Raw genomic sequence first — 12,447 nt, 5'->3', positions numbered from 1 at the left:
TTTGTCAGTGGGGGGCAAGCCAGTGTCACATCGGAACGGCTCGGCTTTTAGGCAGTGGAATTCCGCCTTCCTTGCCTTTGGGAAGAAGGTTTGTGCTGGGGGGTGGTGGTGGTGGGGGTGGTGGGGGTTAGGGGGCGGCTTGTGCTGGGGGGTGGTGGTCGGGTGGTGGTGGGGGGTTAGGAGGCGTCACCGCTGCCCGCTCTTGCTGCTCTCCGCAGACAATAGCCCCTGGACCTCCCAATTGGCCCCGGACCTATCGGCCGGTCCAGACCGTGCCCCCCCCCTACACCCAGCCCCGCGTGCTCCCATTGGCCGGTGGGCGGCGCTGAGGACGCCGAGGGGGTGGGGGGGGGCGCGCGCCACACGGGGAGCCGTGCAAGCGGCCGCGCTGGTCCCAGTGGTTGGCAGGAGAGAGCGTGAGACGCGACCTCCTCGGAGAAGGGGAGAGAAGCGCGTGTTGCTCTCCGCTGGCTTGAGTAGTCGCGAGGAGCGGGGAGTTTCTTGACGGCCGAGACTCCCCTTGGTGCACCCCGCCCGCCGAGTCACCGTCAGCAGCCCTGCAGTACCCCCCCCCCCCCCCTAAAAGCCAGCCCCCCTTCCCACCGGCGTGTCGGGGAGATCGGCGCTCACTTCGGAGGTGCAAGGGAGCTTCACGGCGCGCTCACGATATAAGTAAGTTGATGATGTTGTTGCGAGTGTTTCCTTGCCGTCGTTGTTTATTGTTGTGAGCGGGCACTTTTGATGAGTTGACCCTCTTTTTTTTGCGGCTCTTTTCGATTTCTCTGCTTGTGAAGAAGGGTCATTGCCCGAAACGTCGTACGTTATGCGTGCGTTCCCTCCTCTCGCTAGGGCAGTGCTCCTGCCGAGTCCCGTGTTAGCGCGTCTGCGCATATGTCGATGCGATATCGTGCAAGTTGTGGGTTTTTATTTCACACCACCGTGTTGTGCTGAACACACATTCATGCAGACGACCAGGCTGTGAACAGTTCCTTTGATAAACAAACGAGAGCAACAACAACATTGGTGTCCGTTTTAAAACCACCTACTTTTGTATTGCTGTTGTTGGTGGTGTTCAATTTTATTTCGTACATTTGCATTGAAGCGCGCAGTGTACAACAAAAAACAACCTTCCAATGGACGCGTTTATTGGGGCAGCTGCTAAAGGTGTGGAGAAGCTTTCAAACTTGTTTTGACGTCGGCGAAGTCGTCGAGCAGTCGGCAACCTGGTGGGGTTGAATGACAATTATTTGATTCGGAAAGTCAAAGCAATCACTGCGTAATTGTTGAGGAACGTACAGCGCTGGGTGTCGTGCTCTGCCTTGAACAAAATGATAGTGATAGGCTGAGTGTGTTTCTAAAGTATGCTTTAGGTCAACATTTGTACGACCAAGAGGGATAATTAGTAATCTTAAGCTGTCAAGTTCAATTAACGGTTGCTAAATAGAGAGAATTTCAGGGAAATTCTAGCTGGGCTGACGAATGCAATCATTCTGTGAATTTTATTTTGCTGTCGATTCATTGCGCAGACCCCGAAGGTGGCTCGCTTTGCGAGTTTGTGGAATCCATCGAGTTTCGAGCGGTTTCATGAAAACAAACATCGTGATGCTGCTCATGCGAATTATGCACAAGCACAAAAACAAACGTAAACTCTGCTGTGAAATGATTAAAGGGCCATAGCGGGAAACTTTGCCGATGATCTACATTGCATGTGTTTACTTATCGGCTAATGTTAATAAGGCACGTGTTGAGTTTTTGTAACTTTTCTGAAGTTTGACCTTCATGCTGCTTCACAGTATTTTCATGGGTTCTGGTAATATAAAGACAGCATTGAAGAAGCCCACATAAAAAAAAAATTCTGGTAAAAGTGAACGTATTTACTTTAATGTAAAGCTAAAAAGGGTACCAGTAAACTAAATGAAGATGGACATTAATTGTAAAATAAATTACAAACGCATGTGTTTGTGGTTATTAAATGTGCTTAAATTAGATAATTCAGCTTAAAGGCTGCTGCTGCTGCTGCAATAAAGATGCCGCATTGGTGAAACAAGAACGCACGGGATACGGGGAAAGCATCCATCCTGTTCTTTCAATTCAACTGCATTGTTCATTATTAAAAATGTGTCAAAATGTCAAGTGAATTGCGACGATACATTTTAAATAATAAATCGAGGCAACTCAGCGGTCAAGCGCCAACATTGTCGAGTGTGAGGGATGCTACACGAGGGTGGACTCGGATTTTCAATGGATCCGTCGCAAGCATTCCGTTGTAACGTCTGGTCAAAGCTGTCGCCGCGTTAAGGACACACAGAGCGTGTAGCAGCGCTCGGCTAAATATATCTGAGCCGGACAAATTGTTTCCATATCCATAGAACCGAGTCGCATCTTCGTTTTTCCATGCCTGTACTTTAGAGCAAACAGCCATTGCTAAATGCTTCATTATGTACAGATTATGTATTATTTTACATTAATAAAAAATGAACCCCTCTCAAGTATACGTAATATTTTTGGGGGGAAATAACAGAATCGTAGGAAATAAACTATCAGTAATTAACATAAAATCACATGCTAATTACATTTGTTAACACTGAAAAAAGTGACCTATTTCCACCCAGCGTGAGAATTGCTAATGATTGCACAATTACAAACACTGTTCGTTTAACAAATGCTCATTATGTGATTGTGTTATTTCCTGCCAAGCGTCGTGTGTATTTCTCTATATTACTGCGTACTAAGCTGGGGATACATTGAGCATAAACATCATCTGGTTTATTAGCTTGTGGTATGGTCGTATAGACGTGTGTATCTTTTTGGAACACGTTTACATTTTTTGTTCCTCATTGCGTTCAGCGTTTCAGGTCTTAGTTTAAAGTCAACAGTTTACAATCCCGAGTCCCATCACTTCCCAAGCATCCGTAGGAGTTCACCACACAAGAAGAAGCGTCCACGTCCCCCTCCCCACAGGGGATAAGGAAAGCAAATGTGGGCAAGAGATTAAAGAAGGCAGATAACTCAGGGTCTCGTGGAAGGCGGAAAATGTAGATCCCAGTTGTAACAACTTTCTCACACCTTCCTGTTGTCCGTCCTCTTCTCCTAAACTGACCCCCTACCGTCTCTCGCTACTCTCATTTGACCACCCAACCCACCCCCTCCAGCCTCCCTCCGCATTTAGCCGAAGGGGCCAGAACTAAATCCAAGGCTGAAACAACACCGCGAGATGAGACGCCGCAACTCAGCTGTGTCAACACCACGCCACGCTCGGAAAAAAAAACACCTTGGGCCTGCCGCAGGTTCCGGCTGACGAGCAGAACCACCTCTGATCCTGTCCGAGCCGGCCGGTCCGGCCCGGCACAGGAGCCCGACCTCCGACCCCCAGTCCCACCCGTACACCCGCCACTATCGTAGCACGACCCCCACCGCCCATGCCCCCCCCCCCCCACCGGGGGTCCTGTTGATGAGCTAGAGGCATTGCTGCTGTCAGAAAGCAAAAAGACAGCGGAGTAAAGAAAACACATCGGAAGCTGGCGGCACGCTGTGCACAACGCCTCTGCCCCCTGAAGTTTCGGATGAGAGAAAAAAAGAAAGGGGTACTGAGGTATGCAAGAAGGACCCTCCTGAGAAATCAACTGGTGCATCTTTCCCACCGGGCATCTCAAAATAGTGACCTCTGTTTTACCCACTAATTTATTTATTTCGTTTATTGGGTGAAGTTTAGTTTAGTTTTCGCAGCAATTAACTTGATCTGGTCATAGCCTTGTCGGATTGTTTCTTCTTTTTTTCTTCATATATCTCTCTAATTGTGGCTGAATGCCCCATGCTGTGAACGAGTTTCGCTTTCTGCAAGTGGCAGCGTGTCCTTTAAACTGCGCCGTGGTCTTGTGCGAGCAAAATCCCACCCCCCCCAACTCCCGCTGTGCGAGATAGAAGGAACTGATCTTTTCCCAATTAAGAGATTTAAAAGTGTCCTTTTCAATTTGCTGGGCTAATTTATCTTCCCGCCTGCAGAGAGGGAACCACAACAAAAAATATTCAAATGTTATTTTTTTCTTAAACACCATGAAAAAAAATCCCCGTGTTGCAAACTATTGACTGATTTTGGAAAACGACTCCAGTGACTGTAATGATTGGAAATGTTATTTATTCAAACGTTCAACGCTGCATGTGTAGAGTATTAATGCAGTTTCTGACGAACTTATTTTATTTTACGATTGACAAAAACGGTCAATTGTTTACAAAGACTGAAAACATACCGACATGTCAAACTTTCCACGCAAAGTTCCAATCCAATCATTTCAAATATAGTTTTAGTTTACTTTGTAAATAATAATAATCACTATCATCCCTGTGTAGAGACGTCACTTCATAACAACAACAACAGCAACGAAAAACACTTTCACATTTTCGGAGGGTGACAGGATTTTCCAGTTTGATTAAAATTATTCCAGAGTCTGAAAGCGAAACAAAAAATTGACCCGTAAATCCAATCCTAGTTAGGTTTTTTTTCTATTTTTTTTCACTCAGCCGCTTTCTCAGTCAGTTGGCAAACAGCGGTCCTCTGTCGGCACCGTCCTCATTCTGATCCCGTGAAGGGCTTATTGTACACCAGGCAGAAGCGGCCCCGGCGAGAGATAAATCCACGACAACGAGGAGGAACTTGCCGAGTAAGAATCGCGGCCTTTTATGCGCGGTGCTGCCACCACGGCTGTAGGTAGCAAAGACGGCGGCACAAAAGAAAGCGGAGACCGCCACGGTGGCCGAAGCTGTCTGAAGGGGGTTTTCAGGGAGTAGAAAACAAGCCCACGTAAAGCTCTCTTCAGCATCCAGAGCATTTCTGTCAAAACATCGGGCTTTCAAGCGGTGGGAAACTGCCTGGATTAAACAAAAAAAACTAAAATCAAAAGGTTAAAGTCTCCATTCCTCTATTGCCGTAAACCTTTGAAACTTATTTTTGCATCGCACGCACGGACTTGAAACATCACATCGGCTCAAGCGATAATGTTTGTTGTATCACTGACGTGTACGTTTTCAGCGTCCGTTGAGCAATGTCTGCTAAGAGAAAACTGTTCAAGGCTCAGCTACCAATAAGATGTTTTCTCCAACTATAAGTTAAATACAAATTGTTGCTACTCTACTTACTCTATCTGATAGAAAAAAGGACCAATAGCTCAAATTGTAATAATAGTCGTGATGATTAACAACCATTTTGTCAATCCACTTACGGACAAAAGCATCCCCGTGCCATGATTGGTCAGTGCAGGTTGGTGAAGAGAGGAGAGTGAGAACACTGGTTCAGATATCATTGTCCATCGCTAGCAATCAAAGTCAAATTGTCGGGTTAATAGCACAGCGTATTAAGAACGTCGCGTGGTGGATTGCAATGTCTGCCACTGATGGCAGAAGGGCCTCCGCTAGCAGGAGCTGTAGAAAGCCTCTTTAGAGAATATTATCGGCCTACTCTTCCACGCTGGAAAGAGGTCGGAGTACCGAGACTTTAGACCATCACACGCGGCCTGCCGATCGACTCACGGTGGTGTACCCATTTATCCTGCTGTGTGGACCGGGGCTGATGGAATACAACTTGCCAAGTGACGCGCCTGGAGGATGAATCGAACTGGCGACCTCGAGGTTGCAAGTCCGGCGTTACAGCCATTATTCCACTTTGGCAGGGGCCCTGGAATATTATATTATTTGTGTAAACATTATACATTATTGATTTGAAGCTTTCGTGACTGTAGGTATAAAATAAATTGAATCATTTTATTTTATAAAATAAAATGAATCATTTTATTTTTTTATTTTATTTTATACCTACGTGACTTTACCGAAAGAACCAAAGAGTTGTATACATTATCTGTTTAAAGCCATTGCTAAAGGCAGTGCTGGTTCGTTGGGTTTATTTGAATTCACACGTGACAACATTCGTTTGACTTCTTCACTTGTGCGTGTAAGTTTTGATTTTATTTGCTAACTCACTCCTTGGATGTGTTTCACCACCAACACGTATGTTCCCATCAGTTATTGCCATTACTGTTGCGTTGTTTACAAGGTATTACTAAAACCTACAGTAACGTAAAGGCTACGATGCAATGTGTGAGCGCTTGCTCTTGTCTACAATGCAATCCTCATCAAAAATAACAACTTTGTAATTAAGGCTTGTTTACAATTTTGACAAATGTACATTTAAATGTTAGCCGCTAAGCTAACTGAAAAACAGATGTTTGATATGACAGACTATCGCTGCCTAGTAGTCTAATCACTGGTCAGCTTTGTTCTGGTGGAAAAAAAACAGCCGTGCAGTTTTACAGCAGTGTCATTTACTGCTACTTGGACATTCTAAGATAAAATACGAGCAACTAATATTGATATACGTGGGCCTTTTTGATTTGCTTCGAGCGCTTTGAAATGGCTTCATGTGGTGGAATACAATACAGAGCGGATTCGAATTTTTTTTGCCATGCGGAGAAATTTCAACATCACGATTGAACTCTCGAAACAAAGGCTCGTATTTGTATTTGCAATCCGCCAAAAGGTTAGCGTACGTGTAGACGTTCATATGGCACATTGTAAGAGCACCTTTTTTAAGTTTTACTTATTCATACGTCACGTGAAATTCATTATTGTAGACAATGCAGCATTACAAACAAACAGCTGCGTGAGTGTATTTGCTGATTGCTGCACGGCAAAGAACATAATTATTTTGGGATGATGTTTTTGTTATACCGTCTCACAATTTTGTTGTATTTGCGTAGTGGATAGCACAATGCGCTATCCATTACGCCATCTGATTAGATTCTCGGCCACTGCTAACATTAGTAATGGATGTCTGAGATAGTCCTCACCACCCCCCCCGCTCAATAAACCACACTGACCAGCATGGTGAAGTATGGTCAAACAACCCCCATGACCGACACTGCAAAGGGCTGCAATATTATTATTTTAATTCCTATGATGAAAATATTACTGCTTACATTTAAGCGAAAGTTGACGTTGGCACATTTTTGGAACACAGTCTGATTACGTTACCAGCACTGACGAAGTCACACGTCGTCTTAACATTTGCCTCCATCGGTTTTCAGCTGGTGCCCTTTATTTTATTAAAGGTACATAACATGTAATTTTTTTTACAGAAAAGATGAAACATTAAACATTTACTTGCGATACAATGCATTAAAGCCAGTATATATATATAAAGAAAATACCAGCGGGTTAAGAGATTAAAATCACTCGACATTTTAACTCGCACCGTACAGAAACCAATTTCTGCTTTACAAGGGCGCCACCGCGCCCCCTTGACAGATTGCCATTTTCTCCTTCTTACAGCCGCCGACGCTGCCGAGGTTGGATTTTTGTAAACAGAAAAAAAACGCGCGCCATGGCGACTTCCACGCGCGGAGCAGCGGCCTCCCCGCCCGTCGTCCGCTTGGCGGCAGCGGTGGCGATGGTGGCGGCGCTGGCGCTGGCGACGCCGCCCGCCCCGGCCCCCGACTGCCCCACCCCGTGCCGCTGCGATGGCACCTTCGTGTACTGCAACGACCGGGCGCTGACGTCGGTGCCGGGCGGCATCCCCCGGGAGGCCACCACCCTCTTCCTGCAGAACAACCTCATCAACGACGCGGGCATCCCGTCCGAGCTGACGCACCTGCGCGACGTGGACACGGTCTACCTGTACGGCAACCGGCTGGAGGAGTTCCCCACCAACCTGCCGCCGGGCGTGCGCGAGCTGCACCTGCAGGAGAACCGCGTGCGCGTGGTGCCGCGCGCGGCGCTCGCCCGCCTCGCCGCCCTCGAAAGGCTGCACCTGGACGACAACGTCGTCACCTCGGTGGGCGTGGAGCGCGGGGCCTTCGCGGGCGCCGCGGCCCTCAAGGTCCTCTTCCTGTCCCGAAACCTCCTGAGCGCCGTGCCCGTCGGCCTGCCCCGCGGCCTCGAGGAGCTGCGGCTCGACGACAACCGCATCGGCGCCATCTCGGAGCAGGCGCTGGGCGGGCTCGGGAGCCTCAAGAGGCTCTTCCTGGAGGGGAACCAGCTGAGCGAGAAGAGCGTCGCGGAGCGGGCCTTCCGAGACCTCGACGGCCTCGCCGAGCTGTCCCTCGCCCGCAACGCGTTCGCCGCCGTGCCGGCCGACCTGCCGGGGGCGCGGCTGGAGCGGCTCTACCTGCAGGACAACCGCATCTCCAGGATCCCCGCCGGCGCGCTCGCGGGCCTGCGGCAGCTCGCCCGCCTCGACCTGTCCGGCAACAGCCTGGGCGTCCTGCCGCAGGGCGTCTTCGACGACCTGAGCCAGCTGGCGCAGCTGTCGGTGCGCAACAACCCCTGGCGCTGCACCTGCGCGCTGCTCTGGCTGCAGGACTGGATGAAGCGGCGCTCGTCCGTCACCATGGTGCGGGGCATGGTGTGCCAGGCGCCCGAGACGGCTCGCGGAACGCCCCTGGAGGGGCTGGCGCTCGACTGCCGCGCCTCCGGGGACGGCGCGGGGCGCGCGAGAGCGGCGGCGACGTCGACGCAGGCGCGGCCCGCCGATCGCGACGCGCGGACCACGGCGAGGCCGGGCCCGCGGACCCAACCCCCCCGCGCCGGCGCCCCCAAGCATGGCGTTCCCGCGGCGGCCTCCGAGAGCGACCTGGAGGTGCGGTTGTCGGACGTCACCGACAGCAGCCTGCGCGTGAGCTGGCGGGCGCCGCCCGGCGTCAAGGTCCTCAAGCTCCACTGGGCCCGACTCGGGCAGAGCGCGGCGGCCGGAGGCGGCGGCGCGGGAGACGCCGACAAGGTGATCGTGGCCGGCGACGGGGGCGGCGGCGGCGGCCACCGGATCCTGCGCCTGCAGCCCGGCGGCACCTACAGGGTGTGCGCCGTCGTCGCGGACCCGGGCGACGACCGCCGCCTCGCCGACCTGCACGCGTGTGCCGAGGCGAGGACGCCGAGCCCGTCCGACTTCAACTCGTCGGCGCCGACGAACCGCGAGCGGGGGGACGGGCGGGCGAGCGGAGCGGGCGGCGTGGGAGGCGGCGCCGGGGCGATCGGCGGCGCCGTCGCCGCAGTCGCGGCGGCCGCGTGCCTCACCGCGGCCGTCGCCTACGCGCTCAGGGGGCGCTGCTGGCGCCGCCTGGCCGGCGGCACGGGCGGCAGCGGCGGCGTGGGGCGGCGGCGGCGCGAGGCCTGCGACTACGTGGACGGCTCCACCAAGAAGAAGGACATGTCCATGCTGGAGAGCGGAGACGGCTCGTCCTTCCAGGTGGTGCCGCTGAACGGCGCGCACCCGGCGCGGGACGAGTTCACGATACAGACGGTGTTCCCGCAGCGCCACGGCGCCGGGATCGGTGGGGGGGGCGGAGGTGGCGGAGGCGGCGGCGGATGTGGCAGCGGCCTGGTTTACAAATATCACCAGAACGCCGGCAGTGAGGTGCACAGGGGCCGGCGAGATAGCGGGGTGCCCGACTCGGACCACTCGCAGACGTAGGCCCATTGCCGCTAGCCGGCTGCCGTGACGGAACCGCAGGTTGATGGACGGTGGCAGCTGCGGAGTGGCATCGGCTGGATGTCAATCAAGGGACCCTTTAAAATGTGCCAGAAGAAAATCCCATAACGTAAATGTTTCTTCTGCAATGAGCTCATTGTTTTTTTTTCTGGAGTGTGATGTGCACTTTGGACACTCGCTCGTCACAAGTACGGTGAACAATGGCCTTGCAGCGATTGTATTGTATGCGGACAATTCCATTAGCATTTCCTCTTATTCCGGCTGGTATGTCATGGCGGCGTACGTAATGTAATACCGGGGTTACACGACATTACACTGGCATGTGTAATACATTCTGCTCACAGACAGTTGTTCAGACGCATTCGGACAAGTCGCTTACGAACACCTTCGTATATTTTTTAATAACTGCAGTGATGTAGTTTTTAAAAAGCAATATGATGTTGATGAGTGAAATGTACAAAAAGTAAGGTATTCATTCGCAGAACGCTTGCGTCAGAAGTCAAAGGAACATGCCTCAGACACGACGACGTTTCACCGGCCAGGATGTTCCTTGAGCACCGCGAGCGGCTGCCGAAGACGACGTGAATCTACGCAACCACCGCCGGCGAACGACGCCCAGTCAAACGGAAGCGTGAAGCGCGGCAAGGGGCCTGCTTGGGAAAGATTATTTAAATAATATTTTTTACGAACGCACATATAGACGCCGTCAGAGTCATTTTAACACGCCTTCCGCCCGTAGTTGTGTTCCCTGTGAATAGTACTGTAATGCGTTAATCACGCTTGGTGGCTCTCTGCTGCCGCGCAGCTTGAAAGAGCGGCGACGCTGCTGCTCCGGCCCTCGTCTCGAGGTCACGCTGCGTATTCGTCACACAATGGCGCCGTATGGGGCCAGGCAGGACGGAGTGTGCAAGTGCCATTTGGAATGGGGCACTGCGATCTCGACTGTTTTGCTCTGCGGCAGGGGCAAGGGCCTGCCAGATTGGGCCCCGTGACTATCACACGGCCCGTGGCCAACGTGAGGACCGGCAAACGGATATTTTATCTGGTTGGAGTGGTGGAACGGTGGGGTAAGTGCACCGCACGATGATTTGGCAGCCCGAGTTCGAGTCTCAGCCACGGATAACGTCTGTGGCGGAGGGATATCTGAACAGGTCCAGGGCGACCATACCCCTTCACCAAGCCCTGCTGACCAGCGTGATGAAGTATGGTCAAAAACCTTCATGGTTGACATGGCGTGGGGAGGCCTTCATCCCAGCGGCGGATTGACGGCTCAAAATTACCGCTATGATATTCGGTGATTTTCAAAGCCTTTCCACATCAACTTGGCAAGGCTGCCACGAATGTCATTAATCATCTCGCTGCCACTGTCAAAGCAGCCCCATCTCAAATAGGTTCAAAGTAATTATCGCCATCAATTTAACCGCAAAGCGATGGACTTCATCGTAGCTTTTTGTTCTTTGTCTTAAAGAGTCTTTTGGAAGCGATGCCTTTCTTGCAATGTATTATCCCCAATCCAATGCTGATGCATTATGCTGCTGCCTGTCCACAAATATCCGGAAATTTCTGTAAATGGTAGACAATGACGTGAAATGTCTCCAGCGGTGTTTATAAATGTCACGTGGGACACCGTTGGAGCCGTTACATCTATATTATATATAAAACAAACTCTTGCACTGCCATCCATGGCTTTTCACAAACACAGGCTTAATTCTAGTGTTGGAACTTGTCGTGCTCTCTGCTACAGCTTATACCACCAAAGCAGAGCAGTCTAAGCGTGTACATTATATGTTTTTTTTCTGTGTTAAGGTATAAAATGTAATAAAGTTTTTAATTAAAGTTGCAGTTTTCATTTTCAGTTTTTTTCTGCCGGGGGAAGGTCTCTAATTGCACAGACTGAAGCCGGCTTCACTCCTGAGTGATCCAAATCGCGCAACTTTAAATCGTGGCCTGCGACCGCTCTGTCGACACCTCAGCGAGTAGTGGCACAGCGAGGATATTAAACGGCGTATTCAAGATCGGGAAACAACCGATCGCAGTTGCAGTTCGCAATGTTGGTGAAATGCAACGCCGCAAATTGCCGAGCAGATGGACGCTCCAAGGCAGAGACAGAGGATTGCGCAAACGGTCGCAACTGTTCGCAGAGACGTCCGCATAAGCAATTCAGTTGCGTGCAACCGAGTTGCGTAAAACCGATCGCTCAAGGTGTGGACGACATGGCTTAAGCGCACGGTGTATAAATATATGTCAAGGTCACAAAGGAGTGGAGTTAGAGACTGCACGGTCTCAGAGAGCCTTGAGCTAATTTGCCGCAACGGAAGGAAGCTCGCCAACTTTAACTTTTTTTCACGATCCCGATGCGGGTGAGGAATTCCTCCGACGCAGCCTCTTCTGTCGCCTGCCTCGAAACAGTCCGTCACACTAAAGAGACACCTAGCAAGGTTACCGGTGACTCAAACTTGGGTGATGTTTTAAAAAATGTAGACTTTTGCATGGGGGTTATTATATTTTTTTGTACCATTAATTTCGCCGAGACGCCAAGCCGAGGGTGCGAGAGCTCATTTGCGGCGCTATCTCAGGGGTAGTGGCGTGAGGTTGGATGGCGACGCCAATTAGCGGATAGTGGCGCAGCAACGTGGGACGCAGACCGAGAGGGCACGCAATACCCGGGGACGTGTTTAACGCGGGGATACGCGAGGGGGAAGGCGTTGAAGGCGCCAACGACGTCGCCATGGCGCTGGCTACGGGCCGAGTTGCCAATTTGTTGATATTGTGGGTGATATTGTTGGCGATATTGTGGGTTATATTTAGGCATCAGCTGGCAAGCGACATGCGATTTTAGACCGAGAGAGGAGGATTTCTCCACAATTCTGGCTGTCACCTGATGAAGCCTGTTCGTAATTACCGGTGAAATGTCGTACTCCAATTGTACCTGTTGTGGGTTTGCTCTCCAACACACCCGTGTGCTGAACTGATTG

General features: G+C 51.2%; 1 protein-coding gene across 1 annotated transcript; it reads left to right on the top strand.

Annotated features, from left to right (window-relative positions):
• Window positions 1-392: 392 nt before the first annotated feature.
• Window positions 393-11,308, top strand: LOC144727455 (leucine-rich repeat transmembrane protein FLRT3-like). The gene is made up of 2 exons (XM_078606305.1): window positions 393-672; window positions 7,318-11,308. The coding sequence occupies exon 2, from the start codon at window positions 7,370-7,372 to the stop codon at window positions 9,452-9,454; it is 2,085 nt and encodes a 694-aa protein (XP_078462431.1). The 5' UTR covers window positions 393-672; window positions 7,318-7,369; the 3' UTR covers window positions 9,455-11,308.
• The last annotated feature ends 1,139 nt before the right edge of the window (window positions 11,309-12,447 follow it).

Source organism: Lampetra planeri, chromosome 25, assembly GCF_965212315.1.
Source record: "Lampetra planeri chromosome 25, kcLamPlan1.2.h2, whole genome shotgun sequence".
NCBI lineage: Eukaryota > Metazoa > Chordata > Hyperoartia > Petromyzontiformes > Petromyzontidae > Lampetra > Lampetra planeri.
Note: the sequence above shows the minus strand (reverse complement) of the source record. Positions and strands in the feature narration are given on the sequence as shown.